Below are 18,196 nucleotides of genomic sequence, written 5' to 3'. Positions count from 1 at the left end.
CCCATCTGGAGGGAGGGCTAAAGGCAGCTTGATGGCTTGCTCTGAGCTCCTGCCCCTGGGGGCCCAATTCTGCAGCTGGGGGGGAGGCTGGGGGGCAGCCTGGGCTCACTGCAGATGCCAGGCCCAGGGTCTGCCCTTGGGCCCAGGGTCTGCCCTTGGGCCCAGGGTCTCCTCACAGAGGCTGTTGGGAAGGGAGCTCTGAGGATGGAGTCCAAGCTCCCTGCCAGGGCAGGGCCCCTGGAGAAGGTCACCCAGGAGCACAGCCAGGCAGGGCTTGAGTGGCTCCAGAGATGGAGGTGCCCAGGGCCAGGAGGTGCCCAGGGCCAGGAGGTGCCCGGGGCCAGGAGGTGCCTGCAGCCCCGGGGCCAGGAGGTGCCTGCAGCCCCGGGGCCAGGAGGTGGAGGTGCCCAGGGCCGTGAGGTGCCCAGGGCCAGGAGGTGGAGGTGCCCAGGGCCAGGGGGTGCCCAGGGCCAGGAGGTGGAGGTGCCCAGGGCCAGGGGGTGCCCAGGGCCAGGGGGTGGAGGTGCCTGGGGCTGTGACGTGCCCAGGGCCAGGAGGTGGAGGTGCCCAGGGCTGTGAGGTGGAGGCACCTGGAGCCAGGAGAGGCCAGGAGATGGAGGTGCCTGCAGCCCTGGGGCTGGGAGGTGGAGATGCCCAGGGCCAGGAGGTGCCCAGGGCTGTGAGGAGCCCAAGGCCAGGTGGAGGAGGTGTCTGGGGCTGGGAGGTGCCCAGGGCTGTGAGGTGCCCAGGGCCAGGAGGTGGCTGCAGCCCTGGGACTGGGGGGCAGAGATGCCCAGGGCCAGGAGGTGCCTAGAGCCAGGTGGTGCCTGCAGCCCCAGGGCCAGGAGGTGCCTGCAGCCCTGGGGCCAGAAGACAGAGGTGCCCAGGGCCAGGAGGTGCCCAGGGCTGTGAGGTGCCCAGGGCCAGGAGGTGCCCAGGGCTGTGAGGAGCCCAAGGCCAGGAGTGAGCTGGAAGGGAACCTCACAGACACTGCCCCAGGCCTGGTGCTGGTGATCTGCAGCCCCCCTGGCCTGGATCCCTCTGCCCTGACCTCAGCCTCCTCTCTTCCCTGGGAGACCTCCTTGCCCTGGTGTGGCAACCACAGGCAGCAGGAGGAAGCCAGGAGCAGCAAGAGGAGAGCCATGGAGGCTGGGAAGGTGCCAGCCTGGGGCAGCAAGAGCAGGGCAGCAGCTCTTCACCTCCTGGCTGCTGAGCAGCCCCAAACCCTGCTGGGGCTCTGGGACAGCACCCAGAGGAGAGTGAGGAGACCTGGAGGGGACCAGGTGGCACCAGAGAGGGCACAGCCATGCCAGCAGCCAGCTCTTCCATCACCTCATGGGTGAGGGGGCAGCAGGCACTGCCCAGCTCTGCTGGGGCAGGAGCTGGGGGCAGGGGGCAGGGCGACACAGCAGGCACGGGGGGGTGGGCACAGGGCCTGGGGTGGGCACAGCTGCCCCAGCACCAGCCTGCTGCCCCCAGCACAGCTCCTGCCTGCTGCCTGGGGTCCCTCAGGGGCAGGGCACCGAGCTGGCCGCCTGCCCAAGCGCCACAGAAGGGCAAGTGCCACACGCCCAGGGAGTCCCTGCAGCCCCCCTGCCGCTGTGCCATGGCCCTGGGGGCACCCTGGGCACTCACCAGCACACTGAGCTCCCTGTGAGGGGCTGCCAGGCACGACTCTCCCCCTGGCACACCTGCCCTGCCCCAGCAGGTCCTCTGCCGGTGCCCAGGAGCTGGGAGGTAACCGCGGTGCCCTGCGGGGGGCAGAGCCCCTCCTGCACAGGCACTGCCTCCCGACGGCGGCACCCTGCGCCCCCTGCCCGTGCCCCCCCGGGACCTGCACCCTCTGCTGCACCTCCTCCTCCGGACCCTCTCGGTGTCCCCGGGGGGACTATTGCCACCGGCACCCTCCGGCTCCTCCTGCGGGGCTCAGCCCTTCCCCCGGGACCCCTCCGGCTCCTCCTGCGGGGCTCAGCCCTTCCACCGGGACCCCTCCGGCTCCTCCTGCGGGGCTCAGCCCTTCCCCCGGGACCCCTCCGGCTCCTCCTGCGGGGCTCACCCCTTCCCCCGGGACCCCTCCGGCTCCTCCGCCGGGGCTCAGCCCTTCCCCCGGGACCCCTCCGGCTCCTCCTGCGGGGCTCAGCCCTTCCCCCGGAACCCCTCCGGCTCCTCCGCCGGGGCTCAGCCCTTCCCCCGGGACCCCTCCGGCTCCTCCTGCGGGGCTCAGCCCTTCCCCCGGAACCCCTCCGGCTCCTCCGCCGGGGCTCAGCCCTTCCACCGGGACCCCTCCGGCTCCTCCGCCGGGGCTCAGCCCTTCCCCCGGGACCCCTCCGGCTCCTCCGCCGGGGCTCAGCCCTTCCCCCGGGACCCCTCCGGCTCCTCCGCCGGGGCTCAGCCCTTCCACCGGGACCCCTCCGGCTCCTCCGCCGGGGCTCAGCCCTTCCCCCGGGACCCCTCCGGCTCCTCCGCCGGGGCTCACCCCTTCCACCGGGACCCCTCCGGCTCCTCCTGCGGGGCTCAGCCCTTCCCCCGGGACCCCTCCGGCTCCTCCGCCGGGGCTCAGCCCTTCCCCCGGGACCCCTCCGGCTCCTCCGCCGGGGCTCAGCCCTTCCCCCGGGACCCCTCCGGCTCCTCCGCCGGGGCTCAGCCCTTCCCCCGGGACCCCTCCGGCTCCTCCGCCGGGGCTCAGCCCTTCCCCCGGGACCCCTCCGGCTCCTCCGCCGGGGCTCAGCCCTTCCCCCGGGACCCCTCCGGCTCCTCCGCCGGGGCTCAGCCCTTCCCCCGGGACCCCTCCGGCTCCTCCTGCGGGGCTCAGCCCTTCCACCGGGACCCCTCCGGCTCCTCCTGCGGGGCTCAGCCCTTCCCCCGGGACCCCTCCGGCTCCTCCGCCGGGGCTCAGCCCTTCCACCGGGACCCCTCCGGCTCCTCCGCCGGGGCTCAGCCCTTCCCCCGGGACCCCTCCGGCTCCTCCGCCGGGGCTCAGCCCTTCCCCCGGGACCCTCCAGTTTCCGAGGAGGTAAACCCCCCCCCCCCCAGAACCTCCGGGTGGCCGCAGGGTGTCCCCAGCCATCGCCACCCCCTGCCGGGAGCCGCTCCGGTCCCCTCCCGCGGTCAGACCCACGGTGTACGGCGAGAAGCGGGCACCCCCCCCCCTCCAGCATCCCGAGCCGGGCTCCCACCCCCCCGGGCCCGCAGAGTGACCCTCCCCCGGCCCGCAGCTCAAGGCCGGAGCGGCGGGCCGGTCTCCGCTCCCGGTGGCCCCGCATCACCGCCCCTCGCTCCCCCGCCGGTAACGCCGCCGCCGCTTCCTCACTTCTCGATCTCCAGCGCCGCCACCTTCCTCTTCTCGTAGAGTTTGTCGTTGAGCGCCCGCACCACGCTGGGCGCCAGCGGCGCCAGGTCCCGCTCGGTGTTCATGGCCCCGGCCCCGGCCGGCCCCGCTCCGGCCCCGCTCCGGCCCCGCTCCGGGACCCGCCGCCGGCGGCCGCCTGACCCCCGCGCGCCGCCCCACGTGACCGCCCCCCCGCCGCCAGCCGGCCCCCGCGCACCGCGCACCTCCCGCCACAGCGCCCCCTGGCGCCGCGGGGGAACTCCTGCCGCCCGCTCCGCAGCGCCCGGGAGGAGCTGCGGGGCCGGGAGTCACCGAATGGCCGCAACGGGAGAGGAGAGGGCAGGGCAGGGCAGGGCTGGGCAGGGCAGGGCAGGGCAGGGCAGGGCAGGGCTGGGCAGGGCTGGGCGGGAGAGGGCAGGGGAGGGCAGGGCAGGGCAGGGCAGTGCAGAGCAGAGCAGAGCAGAGCAGGGCAGGGCAGGAGAGGGCAGGGCAGGACAGGACAGGGCAGGGCAGAGCAGGGCAGGGCTGGGCTGGGCAGGACAGGGCAGGGCAGGGCATGACAGGGCGGGAGAGGGCAGGGCAGGGCAGGGCAGGGCAGGGCGGGGCGGGACAGCGCAGGGCGGGATAGCATAGAACAGGAATGGAATGGAATGGAATAGAACAGAACAGAGCAGAATAGGAATAGGAAGAGGAATAGGAATGGGATAGGATAGGATAGGATAGGATAGGATAGGATAGGATAGGATAGGATAGGATAGGATAGGATAGGATAGGATAGGATGGGATGGGATGGGATGGGATAGGGTAGGATTAACCAGGTTGGAAGAGACCTCAGAGCTCAGCCAGCCCAACCTCTCCCCCAGCACCATCTGAGCAACTCAGCCATGGCACCAAGGGCCTCAGCCAGGCTCTGCCTAAACACCTCCAGGGCTGGGGACTCCACCACCTCCCTGGGCAGCACATCCCCAGGGCCAATCTCTCTTGCTGGGAAGAACTTTCTCCTCCCCTCCAGCCTGAACCTCCCCTGGCACAGCTTGAGACTGTGTCCTCTTGTTCTGGGGCTGCTTGCCTGGGAGAAGAGCCCAACCCCCACCTGGCTCCAACCTCCCTGCAGGCAGTTGCAGAGAGCAAGAAGGTCTCCCCTGAGCCTCCTCTTCTGCAGGCTCCAACCCCAGCTCCCTCAGCCTCTCCTCCCAGGGCTGTGCCCCAGACCCCTCCCCAGCTTTGTTGCCCTTCTCTGGACACCTTCCAGCAGCTCAACCTCTTTCCTGACCTGAGGAGCCCAGAGCTGGACACAGGACTCCAGGTGTGGCCTGAGCAGTGCTGAGCACAGGGCAGGATGAGCTCCCTGCTCCTGCTGGCCACACTCTGCCTGCTGCAGGCCAGGCTGCCCTTGGCCTTCTTGGCCCCCTGGGCACACTGCTGGCTCCTGTTCAGCTGCTCTCCACCACTCCCCCCAGCTCCCTCTCTGCCTGGCTGCTCTCAGCCACTCTGCCCCCAGCCTGCAGCACTGCCTGGGGTTGCTGTGGCCAAAGTGCAGCCCCTGGCACTTGGCTGTGTTCAATCTCCTGCCCTTGGCCCCTGCCCCTCTGCCCAGCCTGTTGAGGTCCCTCTGCAGAGCTCTGCTGCCCTCTCCCAGCTCAGCTCCTGCCCCCAGCTTGCTGCCAGCTGCAAACTCACTGCTGAGGGACTCCATCCCCTCCTCCAGCTCATCAATGAGGAGATTGATCAGGCTGGGGCCCAGCACTGCTCCCTGGGGCACAGCACTGGTGCCTGGCTGCCAGCTGGCTGTGGCACCATTCACCACCACCCTCTGGGCTCAGCCTCCAGCCAGTTCCTCACCCAGCTCAGAGCTGCTGTCCCAGCCAGGGGCTGACAGCTTGGCCAGCAGCCTGCTGTGGGTCTGGAAGGTTGGTCTGGGTGACCATGGGGGCAAAAAGCAGAGCCAGCACCTCAGCAAGAAACCATTGCCCGCCCTCCCCATCATGCTGGGCAAAGTCCCTTGCCCTTCCCTGCCACTGCACCTGCTGAGTGCCCACCACAGGGGCTGTCCAAAGGCCCCCAGCAGCTCTAACCCAAGCCCCAGAGCCCCTGAAGCACAGCTCCAGCAGCAATGCAGCAGCCCAGGCCCTGTGGGACCTGCAGAAGAAGCTCCAACGAGGGCAGCAGATGGTCTGCAAGCAGCAGAAGTCCAGCAGGGGACAAGCCCAGCGTTGGTGGAAGACCCCTGAGCCCACAGGGCCACCTTGGCTGTGCCAGCCCAGGCTAGAGGGGCAGGACCCTCAAGGGAGAGGGCTGGGGGTGGCCTGGGTGCCCTCAGGAGGAGCAGGCTGGGCTCACCTGCAGGAGGCATTCAGCCTTCTGCAGGGCACAACCCAATCACTTCAGTGGTGGTGGTCTGCCTGGAGCCCAGGGTGGTGCAGAAGAGGAGGGACCTGCTCATGGGGCCAGGCAGGTGCCAAGCAGGTGCCAGGCAGGTGCCAGGCAGGTGCCATGCTCAGCACAGCCCTGAGGCAGCTAACCTCCCCCAGCTCAGTTCTCTGGCTGGTCCCAGCCAAAATGAGGTCACCCTGCAGGACACAACAGACCTCCTCCTCCTCCTCCCCCTCCTGCATCCCTCCCCAGCTGGAAGGGACCTTAAAGACCAACAAGTTCCAACCCCCTGCCACGGGCAGGGACCCCTACCCCCAGCCCAGGCTGCTCAAGGCCTCCTCCAGCCTGGATTGAACACCTCCAGGCAGGGGGCAGCCACAGCCTCCCTGGGCAACTTGTTCCACTCTTCCCATCTGCAATCCTGGCCTTGGGCAAAAGCAAACCTGAGCAGGGCTCTGCCCTTCCCTGAAGCAGGACCAGCCCAGGCCCTGCATGTGGGTCACAACAAGCCATGGATGCTCCAGTGGCTGGAAACTGCCCAGCAGAGAAGGACCTGTGGGTGCTGGCTGGCAGCAGCAGGGTGGGGTGGGGAGGGAGCAGGGAGGCAGCAGGGTGGGGAGGGGAGGGAGCAGGGAGGCAGCAGGGTGGGGAGGGGAGGGAGCAGGGAGGCAGCAGGGTGGGGAGGGAGCAGGGAGGCAGCAGGGTGGGGAGGGGAGGGAGCAGGGAGGCAGCAGGGTGGAGTGGGGAGGGAGCAGGGAGGCAGCAGGGTGGGGAGGGGAGGGAGCAGGGAGGCAGCAGGGTGGAGTGGGGAGGGAGCAGGGAGGCAGCAGGGTGGGGAGGGGAGGGAGCAGGGAGGCAGCAGGGTGGAGTGGGGAGGGAGCAGGGAGGCAGCAGGGTGGGGAGGGGAGGGAGCAGGGAGGCAGCAGGGTGGGGAGGGGAGGGAGCAGGGAGGCAGCAGGGTGGGGAGGGAGCAGGGAGGCAGCAGGGTGGGGAGGGGAGGGAGCAGACAGGCAGCGGCATGGGGGAAGGGCTGTGGGTGTGGTGTGGGTGTGCCGGTGTGGGCAGGGCCAAAAGGGTGTGTGTGAGCTGCATTGGCCGGGAATCGAACCCGGGCCTCCCGCGTGGCAGGCGAGAATTCTACCACTGAACCACCAATGCTGCACTGCCTGCGCTGCCTGTGCCCTGCTGCCTGCACCGCTGCTGCCTGCCCTGCCGCCTGCCCTGCTGCCTGCCCTGCTGCTGCCTGCCCTGCTGCCTGCCCTGCTGCTGCCTGCCCTGCTGCCTGCCCTGCTGCCTGCGCTCTGCTGCCTGCCCTGCCGCCTGCCCTGCCGCCTGCCCTGCTGCTGCCTGCCCTGCCGCCTGCCCTGCCGCCTGCCCTGCTGCTGCCTGCCCTGCCGCCTGCCCTGCCGCCTGCCCTGCTGCCTGCCCTGCCGCCTGCCCTGCCGCCTGCCCTGCTGCCTGCCCTGCTGCCTGCTCTGCCGCCTGCCCTGCTGCCTGCTCTGCCGCCTGCCCTGCTGCCTGCCCTGCTGCTGCCTGCCCTGCCGCCTGCCCTGCCGCCTGCCCTGCTGCCTGCCCTGCCGCCTGCCCTGCCGCCTGCCCTGCTGCCTGCCCTGCTGCCTGCTCTGCCGCCTGCCCTGCTGCCTGCTCTGCCGCCTGCCCTGCTGCCTGCCCTGCTGCCTGCCCTGCTGCCTGCGCTCTGCCGCCTGCCCTGCTGCCTGCCCTGCCGCCTGCCCTGCCGCCTGCCCTGCCGCCTGCCCTGCCGCTGCCTGCCCTGCCGCCTGCCCTGCCGCCTGCTCTGCCGCCTGCCCTGCCGCCTGCCCTGCCGCCTGCCCTGCTGCCTGCCCTGCCGCCTGCACTCTGCCGCCTGCCCTGCCGCCTGCCCTGCCGCCTGCCCTGCTGCCTGCGCTCTGCCGCCTGCCCTGCCGCCTGCCCTGCCGCCGCCTGCGCTGCCGCCCGCAGAAGCTTCCCTGCCTGTGCAGCAGCCGTGGTGCTCTCCGGAGCCCCTGGAGGGCTCAGGGCTCTCTCCGCAGCAGCCCTGCAGCTGTGTGGCCTCAGCGGCGCAGGCTCTGCCTCACCCCCTGGCGGAAGGAGCCCTGCGGGAGCAGCCAGGGCTATGCCACGGCTTCCATCCTGCTGCCTGCCTGCCTGGCACCCCGGGGCTCTTCCTGGGGCAGAGTCAGCATTGGCCTCTCTTTCCTGTGCCCCCAGCAAGGTCTTGCTCTGCATGAGGGGCTGGGGAGAGCTGAGCACTCTGGCACCAAAGGAATTGTTCCTCCTCTCCAACCTCAGCCTCCCCTGGCACAACCCCAGCCCAGCTCCTCTCCTTCTGTGCCCTGAGCCTGGGGAGCAGAGCCCAAGCCCCAGCTGGCTGCAGCCTCCCCCCAGGGAGCTGCAGAGAGCAAGGAGGTCTCCCTCAGCCTCCTCTTCCTCAGCTCCCTCAGCTGCTCCTCCCCAGCCCTCTTCCCCAGCCCCTTCCCCACCTTGCTTGCCCTTCCCTGGCCCTGCTCCAGCCCCTCAGGCTCCTGCTGGCAGTGAGGAGCCCAGAGCTGAGCCCAGGGCTCAAGCTGTGCCCTCCCCATTGCCCACTCCGGGGGCACCATCCCTGCCCTGCTCCTGCTGCCCACCCCAGTGCTGCTCCAGGCCAGGCTGCTGGTGGCCTTCCTGCCCCCCTGGGCACCCCCTGGGCTCCCCTCCAGCTGCTGCCCCCCAGCCCCCTCCCCAGGAGCTTTAGTGCTGGGAGAGGAGCCCAAAGCTGAACACCTGGTGCCCAGCAGATGCTTTTGTGTTCCAGGGCAGCTGGAACTGCGGGGGGCAGGGGGCACACAAATCCCAACCAGTGAGGGGTTTTGCCTCCCTGTGCAGCTGCCACTGCTTGGAGCCACCCTGGCCACCCTCTCCCTGGCTTGGGGAGAGCATCCCCCTGGCTTTCCCCCTGGCATTCCTTATCCCGGGCTGACACCACCAGGCCGTGCCGAGAAATGCTCCGAGCTCTTCGTGCTCCATCTGGGCGCTGGGCTTGGCTCTCTGGGGCACTGAAAGTGAGGAGGACCTGGGAGGAGGTGGTGAGGGCCCAGGAGAGGCTGTGAGGGAAGCCTGGGAGAAAGCACACAGCCGAAGGGCAGCCTTGAGCAGGCTGCAGAGCTGAGCCCAAGCCAAGCTCCTCAAGCCCAACAAGGCCAAGGGCAGGGTCCTGCAGCTGGCTCGGGGCAGGGCCAAGCATCAGAGAGCTGCTTGGGTTGGAAAAGCTCTCCAAGGTCCTTGCCTGCAGCTGGCTTTGTGCTGGGAGCTTTGTGTCCTTCCTCCCTGCAGCAAACTTTGTCCAGGATCAGGGCATTGGGCTGGACATCTCCCTGGCCTCAGCTCCTTTGGTGACAGCAACTTACCTGGAGTCCTACCACAAGGTGAGCTCAGCCCCCACAGCCTGCCTGCCCGTGCTGGGAGCCCAGCAGCAGAGAACTCTTTGCCTTGGGAAAGCTCTCTGAGGTCATCCAGGCCAGCACCAACCCAACCCCACCATGGCCACCAGCCCCTGGCCCCCAGGGCCATGGCCACAGGGCTCTGCAGCCCCTCCAGCCATGGGGACTCCACCACCTCCCTGGGCAGCCTCTGCCAGGCCCTGACCCCTCTGGCACCAAAGGAATTGTTCCTCCTCTCCAACCTCAGCCTCCCCTGGCACAACTCCAGGCCAGGTCCTCTCCTTCTGTGCCCTGAGCCTGGGGAGCAGAGCCCAAGCCCCAGCTGGCTGCAGCCTCCTCCCAGGGAGCTGCAGAGAGCAAGGAGGTCTCCCTCAGCCTCCTCTGCTCCACACCAAACCCCCCCAGGGCCCTCAACTGCTCCTCCCCAGCCCTCTTCCCCAGCCCTCTTCCCCACCTTGCTTGCCCTTCCCTGGCCCTGCTCCAGCCCCTCAGGCTCCTGCTGGCAGTGAGGAGCCCAGAGCTGAGCCCAGGGCTCAAGCTGTGGCCTCCCCAGTGCCCACTCCGGGGGCACCATCCCTGCCCTGCTCCTGCTGCCCGCACCAGGCATTGTTCCTCCTCTCCAACCTAAGCCTCCCCTGGCACAATTTCAGGCCTGTTCCTTCTCCTTCTGCTTGGGAAAGAGCCCTTCAAAACAAAGGGGTCCAGGAGAGCTGGACCTGCTTCAGGGAAGAACTCTGGAGGGCTCAGACCAGGCTGTGCCAACGTGCCAGAAGATGAGCCCCGGGGCAGACAGCCTGGATGGGCAACGAGCTTCTGAAGGAACTAAGGGACAAGAGAGGGTGCAGCAACCCATGGAGTGGTTAAGGATGTTGCTAGGTCATGTAGGAAGAAAATCAGGGAGGCAGAAGCCCCTTTGGAGCTCAGCCTGGCCTCTGCTGTGAAGGACAACAAAAAGTCCTTCTCTAAGTACATGAATAGGAAGAGGAAGGGCAAGGACAACCTCCACTCCTTGGTGGGCACGGAGGGGGACGCTGTAACCGAGGATGAGGGAAAGGCAGAGGTACTTAACACCTTCTGTGCCTCAATTTTGACTAGCAGGACAGAATGTCTTGCAGACAGCTGGCCTGCAGAGCTGGCAGAAGGAGCCAGGGAGCTGCATAGCTGCCCTCTGCTCTGGGAGGGGGTAGTTGGAGCTCTCCTCAGCCGCTTGGATCCCCACAAGTCGTCTAAACGTGAGCCAGCAGTGTGCCCAGGGGGCCAAGAAGGCCAAGGGCAGCCTGGCCTGCAGCAGGCAGAGTGTGGCCAGCAGGAGCAGGGAGCTGATCCTGCCCTGTGCTCAGCACTGCTCAGGCCACACCTGGAGTCCTGTGTCCAGCTCTGGGCTCCTCAGGTCAGGAAAGAGGTTGAGCTGCTGGAAGGTGTCCAGAGAAGGGCAACAAAGCTGGGGAGGGGTCTGGGGCACAGCCCTGGGAGGAGAGGCTGAGGGAGCTGGGGTTGGAGCCTGCAGAAGAGGAGGCTCAGGGGAGACCTTCTTGCTCTCTGCAACTGCCTGCAGGGAGGTTGGAGCCAGGTGGGGGTTGGGCTCTTCTCCCAGGCCCCCAGCCCCAGAACAAGAGGACACAGTCTCAAGCTGTGCCAGGGGAGGTTCAGGCTGGATGTTAGGAAGAAATTCTTCATAGAGAGAGTTGTTGGCCCTTGGGATGTGCTGCCCAGGGAGGGGGTGGAGTCCCCATCCCTGGAGGTGTTCAGGGGGGAGACTGGATGGGGTGCTTGGTGCCATGGTTGAGTTGATTAGGTGGTGTTGGGTGATAGGTTGGACTTGATGATCTTGAAGGTCTCTTCTAACCTGGTCTGGTCTGTTCTATTCCATTCCATTCCATTCCATTCCATTCCATTCCATTCCATCCTATCCTATCCTATCCTATCCTATCCTATCCTATCCTATCCTATCCTATCCTATCCTATTCTATTCCATTCCATTCCATCGGCTCCATAGGGCTCCATCAGACTCTATTGGCAACTGGGAGCCCAAACTAGGAGCTTAACCTGGGCAACTGGGAGTCTGAACTGGGACCTTCCCAGTAGGCAACTAGGAGCCCAACCTGGACAAGTGGGAACCTGAACTGGAAGCCCAACTGGGAGCCCAAACTGGGAGCTCAAAGTAGGCAACTGGGAGCCCAAATTGGGACCTTCCCAGTAGGCAACTAGAGCCCAAACTGGGAGCTCAAAGGAGGCAACTAGGAGCCCAACCTGGGCAACTGGGAGCCCAAACTGGGAGCTCAAAGTAGGCAACTGGGAGCCCAAATTGGGACCTTCCCAGTAGGCAACTAGAGCCCAAACTGGGAGCTCAAAGGAGGCAACTGGGAGCCCAAATTGGGACCTTCCCAGTAGGCAACTAGAGCCCAAACTGGGAGCTCAAAGGAGGCAACTAGGAGCCCAACCTGGGCAACTGGGAGTCCAAACTGGAAGCCCAACTGGGAGCCCAAACTGGGACCTTCCCAGTAGGCAACTAGAGCCCAAACTGGGAGCTCAAAGTAGGCAACTAGGAGCCCAACCTGGGCAACTGGGAGCCCAAACTGGAAGCCCAACTGGGAGTCCAAACTGGAAGCCCAACTGGGAGCCCAAACTGGGACCTTCCCAGTAGGCAACTAGAGCCCAAACTGGGAGCTCAAAGTAGGCAACTAGGAGCCCAACCTGGGCAACTGGGAGCCCAAACTGGAAGCCCAACTGGGAGCCCAAACTGGGACCTTCCCAGTAGGCAACTAGAGCCCAAACTGGGAGCTCAAAGTAGGCAACTAGGAGCCCAACCTGGGCAACTGGGAGTCCAAACTGGAAGCCCAACTGGGAGCCCAAACTGGAAGCCCAACTGGGAGCCCAAACTGGGACCTTCCCAGTAGGCAACTAGAGCCCAAACTGGGAGCTCAAAGGAGGCAACTAGGAGCCCAACCTGGGCAACTGGGAGTCCAAACTGGAAGCCCAACTGGCAGCCCAAACTGGGACCCTAACCTGGGCAACTGGGAGCCTGAACTGGGACCTTCCCAATAAGCAACTGGGAGCCCAAGCTGGGAGCCCAAACTGGGAGCTCAAAGTAGGCAACTGGGAGCCCAAACTGAAAGCCCAACTGGCAGCCCAAACTGGGACCCTAACCTGGGCAACTGGGAGCCTGAACTGGGACCTTCCCAATAAGCAACTGGGAGCCCAAGCTGGGAGCCCAAACTGGGAGCTCAAAGTAGGCAACTGGGAGCCCAAACTGAAGTCCAATTGGGAGCCCAAACTGGGACCCTAACCTGGGCAACTGGGAGCCCAAACTGGGAGCTCAAAGTAGGCAACTGGGAGCCCAAACTGGGAGCTCAATGGGAGCCCAAACTGGGAGCCCAAAGTAGGCAACTGGGAGCCCAAACTGGGAGCTCAAAGTAGGCAACTGGGAGCCCAAACTGGGAGCCCAAAGTAGGCAACTGGGAGCCCCAACTGGGAGCCCAAACTGGGACCCTAACCTGAGCAACTGGGAGGCCAAACTGAGATCTTCCCAGGAGGCAACTGGGAGCCCAACCTGGGCAAGTGGGAGCCCAAACTGGGAGCCCAACTGGGAGCCCAAACTGGGACCCTAACCTGGGCAACTGGGAGCTTGAACTGGGACCTTCCCAGGAGGCAACTGGGAGCCCAAAGTGGGAGCTCAAAGTAGGCAACTGGGAGCCCAAACTGAGATCTTCCCAGGAGGCAACTGGGAGCCCAACCTGGGCAACTGGAACCTCAAACTGGGAGACAACTGGGCAAGTGGGAGCCCAAACTGGGACACCCCTGAGCAGCAGCCAGGGCCCCAAGCAGCAGAGCCTGCTGAGCACTGGGCAGTACTGGGAGAGGGCCAGAGGGCAACTGGGCTGAACTGGGAGGCTGAGCTGCCTGGGACACCTCGCTGTCTGAACTGCAGTGATGATTGTTGGGGTAAAACCTGAGGGGCAAAGCCCAGCACCAAACTGCTTTTTCCCCTTGCTCTCTCCTCAGGAGAGAGACAAACTGAGGCTGGAAATCCTGGGCTAGCACTGGAGAAGGGCCTGGAGCCCCTGGGCTAGGTGAGGGCCCAGGCAGCTGGTCCTTGCCTTGGGGGCCAGGCACAGGAGCAGAGGAGCTGCTTCCAACCTGCCCCAGGGGAGCTCCAGCCTGGAGCTCAGGAACTCTTTCTCAGCCAGGGCCCTCAGCCCTGCCCTCCAAACCCCTCACCACCTCTGGGGCTCTTCTCTGGACCCCCTCCAGCCCCTCCAATGTCTTCCTTACACTCTGGCACCCAGAACTCAACTCCAGCACTGCCCAGCCCAGGGGCAGCTCCTGCCTGGGCTTTGCCCCTCCAGGCTCTGAGCCTAAGGCAGAGGAGAACTCCTCAGACATTGCAGCAGGCTGCCCACAGCAGGGCAGCCAGGCTGGGGAAGGGCCTGGGGCCCCTGGGCTAGGGGAGGGCTGAGGGAGCTGGGGGTGTCCAGGCTGGGGAGCAGGAGGCTGGGGGAGACCTCCTGGCCCTCTGCAGCTCCCTGCAGGGAGCTTGCAGTCAGCTGGCAGCAGCCTCTGCTCCTTGGGGGCCAGGCACAGGAGCACAGGAGCTGCTTCCAACCTGCCCCAGGGGAGCTCCAGCCTGGAGCTGAGGAAAGCTTTCTGCCCTGGCAGGGATCTCAGGCCCTGGAAGAGGCTGCCCAGGGCACTGCTGCAGGCCCCAGCCCTGGGGGTGGCCCAGCAGCTGTGGAGCTGGGGCTGAGGCTTGGTGCTGAGCTTAAACTGAGCCTGCAGGGTTGGACTGAGGGAGCTTGGAGCTCTCTTCCAAGCTGCTGCTTTCTGTGCTCTCTCTCCACTGCTGCCCTGCAGATCCAGGCTCCAGGCCCTTGTAGCTCTTCTGTCACAGTTGGTTCTGATCTTCCTTGGACTTTGGGGCTGCCCTTTGAGCTGCTGAAGTTGGCCAAACCCAGGATCCTCATGGTAGAAACAAACACCCAGGATCAGCAGCCCTGCAGAGAAGGCCTTGGGGGTGCTGGGGGTGGGGAGCAGCTGGGCAGCAGCCAGCACTGGGCACTGGCAGCACAGGAGGCCAAGGGCAGCCTGGGCTGCAGCCAGAGCAGGGTGGCCAGAGCTGGAGAGAGAGGATCCTGCCCCTCTGCTCTGCTCTGGGGAGGCCACATCTGGAATCTTGTGTCCAGTTCTGGGCCCCCTCAGGTCAAGAAGGGCCTCAGGGAACTGCTGGAGAGAGTCCAGCACAGAGCCACCAAGCTGCTGAGCCTTCAGTGCTGGCTCAGAGGTTGGGCTGGGTGAGCTTGGAGGTCTCTTCCAACCTGCTCACAGCCCACAGGATGTGAGGGGTTGGAAGGGACCTCTGGAGATCATCCAGTGCCAGCCCCCTGCCAGGGCAGGAGCACAGCACCCAGCCCAGGGGGCACAGGAACACATCCAGGCAGGGCTGCACAGGCTCCAGGGCAGGAGACTCCACAACCTCTCTGGGCAGCCTGCTCCAGGCCTCTGGCAGCCTCCCAGCCAGGAAGTTCTTCCTCACCAAGCTGCTGCAGGCAGTGGAACATCTCCCTGTGAGGCCAGGCTGAGGGGGCTGGGAGCAGAGCAGCCTGAGGGGGGATGAAGATGTGCAGGGCTGGAGCCAGGCTCTGCTCAGGGATGGCCAAGCACAGCACCAGGGGCACTGGGGGCAAGCTGGAGCAGAGGAGGAGCCACAGGAGGGAAAGCTTTGTCCCTGTGAGGCTGCTGGAGCCTGGAGCAGGCTGCTCAGAGAGGCTGTGGAGCTTCCAACCCCCCCCTGGATGGGTTCTGTGTGACCTGCCCTGGCTGCTGCTGCTCTGGCCTGGGAGCTTGGACTGGATGATCTCTGGAGGTCCCTTCCAAGCCCTGCCCTGCTGTGACTCTGTGATTGTCTGGGGTGCTGGCTGGCCACAGCCACCAGGCTGAGGGCCCTGGAGCAGCTCTGGGAGGAGCAGAGGCTGAGAGCCTGGGGAAGAGCAGCCCCAGAGGGCAGCTGAGCAATGCTCAGCAAGAGCTAAAGGAGCTGTGGGGGGCAGGAGGCTGGGGCCAGGCTCTGCTCAGGGGTGCCCAGGGCCAGGCTGAGGGGCAGAGGGCACAAAGTGGCAGCCAGGAGGCTGCAGCTGAGCAGGAGGAGAAAGCTGTTTGGTGTGAGGCTGCTGGAGGCCTGGAGCAGGCTGCCCAGAGAGGTTGTGGAGCCTCCTGGTGTGGAGAGCTTCCAACCCCCCTCCTGGATGTGTTCCTGTGTGGCCTGCCCTGGCTGCTGCTGCTCTGGCAGGGGGCTTGGACTGGGTGAGCTCCAGAGGTCCCTTCCCAGCCCTGCCCTGCTGTGGGGTGCAGCTGGGGCAGGTCTCAGGGGGGGAGGCACAGCAAGCTCAAGCCAAGCTGCCTTCACTCAGCTCCCTTTTAATTGGCTCAGGAGCAGCCCTCAGGCTCTGACTTCCCTTCAGCAAGGCATCAGCCCTAGAACTTCTTCTCAAGGAAATCCAGCAGCAGGTGGTTGGGGAAGCTGAAGTCAAGCTGGACAAGGACATAGCCCTGGAAAGGGAGGGGAGCAGAGGTAAGAGCCCAGCAGTTTGTGCCCCTGGCAGGCAGGGGCTGGGAGGGCTTGCTGGGGGCCTGAGCTCTGCTTACCTGCCTGGTGATGATCTCAGGGTTAGTGATCTCAAACAGGTGGAGCCCTTTGCTGTTCATCAGGGAGGTCAAAGCCTCTGCAAACCCTGTGGGAGCAGCCAAAAAAAACCCTCTCCAGCTCCAGCTGCAGCCCTCCTGCCCTGCTGCTCATCACCTCCTACAGCCCTGGCTGCTGACTGCCCCCTGCCAGCTCTGCCCCAACCCCACCACCACCTTCAGCCCGGGGGAGACTTCACCCTCCCTCTCTCCCAGCTGGCACAGAGGGTCTCCTCCTCCCCAGGCAAAGCCAGCAGGAATGGGGTTTCCCCCCAGCCCTCCCCCCCCAAGCTGTCAGGGTCGTTGAGGTAAGGCTGCAGAGGGACTGCCCCCAAAGGCCTGCAGGGGCAGTGGCTTGAAGTGAGAGCAGAGCAGATGGAGATTGGATGTGAGGAACAAGCTCTGCCCCAGGAGGCTGCTGGAGCCCTGCAGCAGGCTGCCCAGGGAGGTGCTTGAGGTTCCAGCCCTGGAGATATCAAAGAGGGCCACAGGAAAGCCAGGAAAGGGCTTTAGAGAAGAGCTGGGAGTGCCAGGAGCAGGGGCAGTGTTTGAACTGAGAGCAGAGCAGATGGAGATTGGATGTGAGGAGCAAGTTCTGCCCCAGGAGGCTGCTGGAGCCCTGCAGCAGGCTGCCCAGGGAGGTGCTTGAGGCTGGAAGGGCTCTGCTGTGAGCCAGGCTGAGAGAGTTGGGCTTGGGCAGCATGGAGAAGGCTCCAGGGAGAGCTTCTGGTGGCCTTGCAGTGCTGGAAGGACTCTCAGAAGGCTGGGGCCAGAGTTTGGAGCAGGGCAAGGGGCTCTGGCACTCAGCAAGCCAGGGATCAAGGAGGGCTACAGGAAAGCCAGGAAGGGGCTTGGGACAGGGGCTGGGAGTGCCAGGAGCAGGGGCAGTGGTCTGAAGTGAGAGCAGAGCAGATGGAGATTGGATGTGAGGAACAAGTTCTGCCCCAGGAGGCTGCTGGAGCCCTGCAGCAGGCTGCCCAGGGAGGTGCTTGAGGCTCCAGGCCTGGAGATCTCCAGGGTCAGGCTTGGGAAGGCTGTGAGCAGCCTGCTCTAGGGGAGGATGTCCCTGCTGGGGGCAGGGGCTGGGGCTGGCTGAGCTCTGCAGCTCCCTTCCCACCCAAACCATTCCATGGGCTCCAAGCTCAGGGGCTGGGAGCAGCTCTGCTCTGGGGCCAGGCTGAAGGAGCTGGGGCTGTGCAGCCTGCAGAGGAGAAGGCTCCAGGGAGACCTCAGAGCAGCCTGCCAGGAGCTGCAGGGGGCCACAGGGATGCAGAGAGACTGCTCCCAAAGGCCTGCAGGGGCAATGGCTTCCAGATTGGATGTGAGGAACAAGCTCTGCCCCAGGAGGCTGCTGGAGCCCTGCAGCAGGCTGCCCAGGGAGGTGCTTGAGGCTCCAGGCCTGGAGATCCTCCAGGTGAGGCTGGAGAGGGCTGTGGGCAGCCTGCTGCAGCTGGGGATGGCCCTGCTGGGGGCAGGGGCTGGGGCTGGCTGAGCTCTGCAGCTCCCTTCCAGCCCAGCCCCTTCTGTGGCTCCACAACATCTGCAAACAGCTGCTCAGGGCCTCACTGTTGAACCACCCTGGGGCTGCCCAGGGAGGGACTGTGCAGGAGGGGCTGTGGGGCAGTGGTTTGGAGCTGGAGCAGGGCAGAGTGAGGTTGGAGCTGAGGAGGAAGCTGTGCAGAGGGAGGCTGGGGAGAGCCTGGCCCAGGCTGCCCAGGGAGGTGGTGGAGGCTCCATCCCTGCAGCCCTTCAGGCTGGAGAGGGCTGTGAGCAGGGGGGGAGAGGGCTGTGAGCAGGGGGGGAGAGGGCTGTGAGCAGGGGGAGGGAGGGGCTTGGACTGGGTGGCCCTTGGGAGGTCCCTTCCCACCCAACCCATTCTCTGATCCTGTGTAGATCCTGGGCTTGGAGACCTGCTGGAAGAGCCACTGCTGCCACTTCCCCCAAGGAGGGGAGGGGGGAAAACACTCACTTGAGGTCACCTCTGGGATCCCAACACGAGAGATCAGCACCTGCAGGAAGTCCCTCAGGGATGGCTCACTCTGGAAGACAGAAGAGGTCCCCCCAGCCCCCCAGCCCAGAGGCTTTAAACCACAGAACAATCAAGCAGGTTGGGAAAAGACCTCTCAGAGGTCATCCTCCAGCCCCCCAGAATGGCCTGGAGAAGACTTCCTGAGCACTTACCCCACTTGGGTCAGCTGTGCAGCGAAAGACTTTGAACTCCACCCTGAAGGGAAGGACAAAAAGGGAAGGGAAAGGTCACCCATGGGGACCTGGGGCTGAGGGAGCTGGGGGCTGTGCAGGCTGGAGAGGAAAAGGCTCCAGGGAGACCTCCTGGTGGCCTTCTGCATAGGCAGCCTGGATGGTGACTGTGATCTCCTGCACAGAGATGAAGAGCAGGGCTGAG

The 18,196-nt window shown here is 65.8% G+C and overlaps 2 protein-coding genes and 1 non-coding gene across 3 annotated transcripts in view; all 3 read right to left on the bottom strand.

Moving 5' to 3' along the window:
* Positions 1–3,430, bottom strand: part of VAC14 (VAC14 component of PIKFYVE complex) — a gene marked incomplete at its 3' end in the record, with an annotated part of 34,848 nt that extends 31,418 nt beyond the window's left edge. The window contains 1 exon segment of the mRNA XM_054179575.1: positions 3,311–3,430. Within this exon segment, the coding sequence (XP_054035550.1) occupies positions 3,311–3,414 (104 nt within the window).
* Positions 3,431–6,788: 3,358 nt separating this feature from the next.
* On the bottom strand, positions 6,789–6,859 carry TRNAG-GCC (transfer RNA glycine (anticodon GCC)). Its single transcript has one exon. It is a non-coding gene; the product is annotated as a tRNA-Gly (tRNA).
* An 8,702-nt stretch (positions 6,860–15,561) lies between these two features.
* Positions 15,562–18,196, bottom strand: part of CETP (cholesteryl ester transfer protein) — a gene marked incomplete at its 5' end in the record, with an annotated part of 22,189 nt that continues 19,554 nt past the window's right edge. Inside the window, 4 exons of the mRNA XM_054179576.1 lie at positions 15,562–15,660; positions 15,757–15,842; positions 17,762–17,831; positions 17,974–18,016. Of these exons, the coding sequence (XP_054035551.1) occupies positions 15,586–15,660; positions 15,757–15,842; positions 17,762–17,831; positions 17,974–18,016 (274 nt within the window). The remainder of the gene's footprint in view (positions 15,661–15,756; positions 15,843–17,761; positions 17,832–17,973; positions 18,017–18,196) is intronic.

The sequence above is a fragment of the Dryobates pubescens genome, unplaced genomic scaffold (assembly GCF_014839835.1).
Source record: "Dryobates pubescens isolate bDryPub1 unplaced genomic scaffold, bDryPub1.pri scaffold_88_arrow_ctg1, whole genome shotgun sequence".
In the NCBI taxonomy this organism is placed as follows: Eukaryota; Metazoa; Chordata; class Aves; order Piciformes; family Picidae; genus Dryobates; species Dryobates pubescens.
The sequence above is the reverse complement of the archived record's forward strand: the minus strand, read 5'-3'. Positions and strand labels throughout refer to the sequence as shown.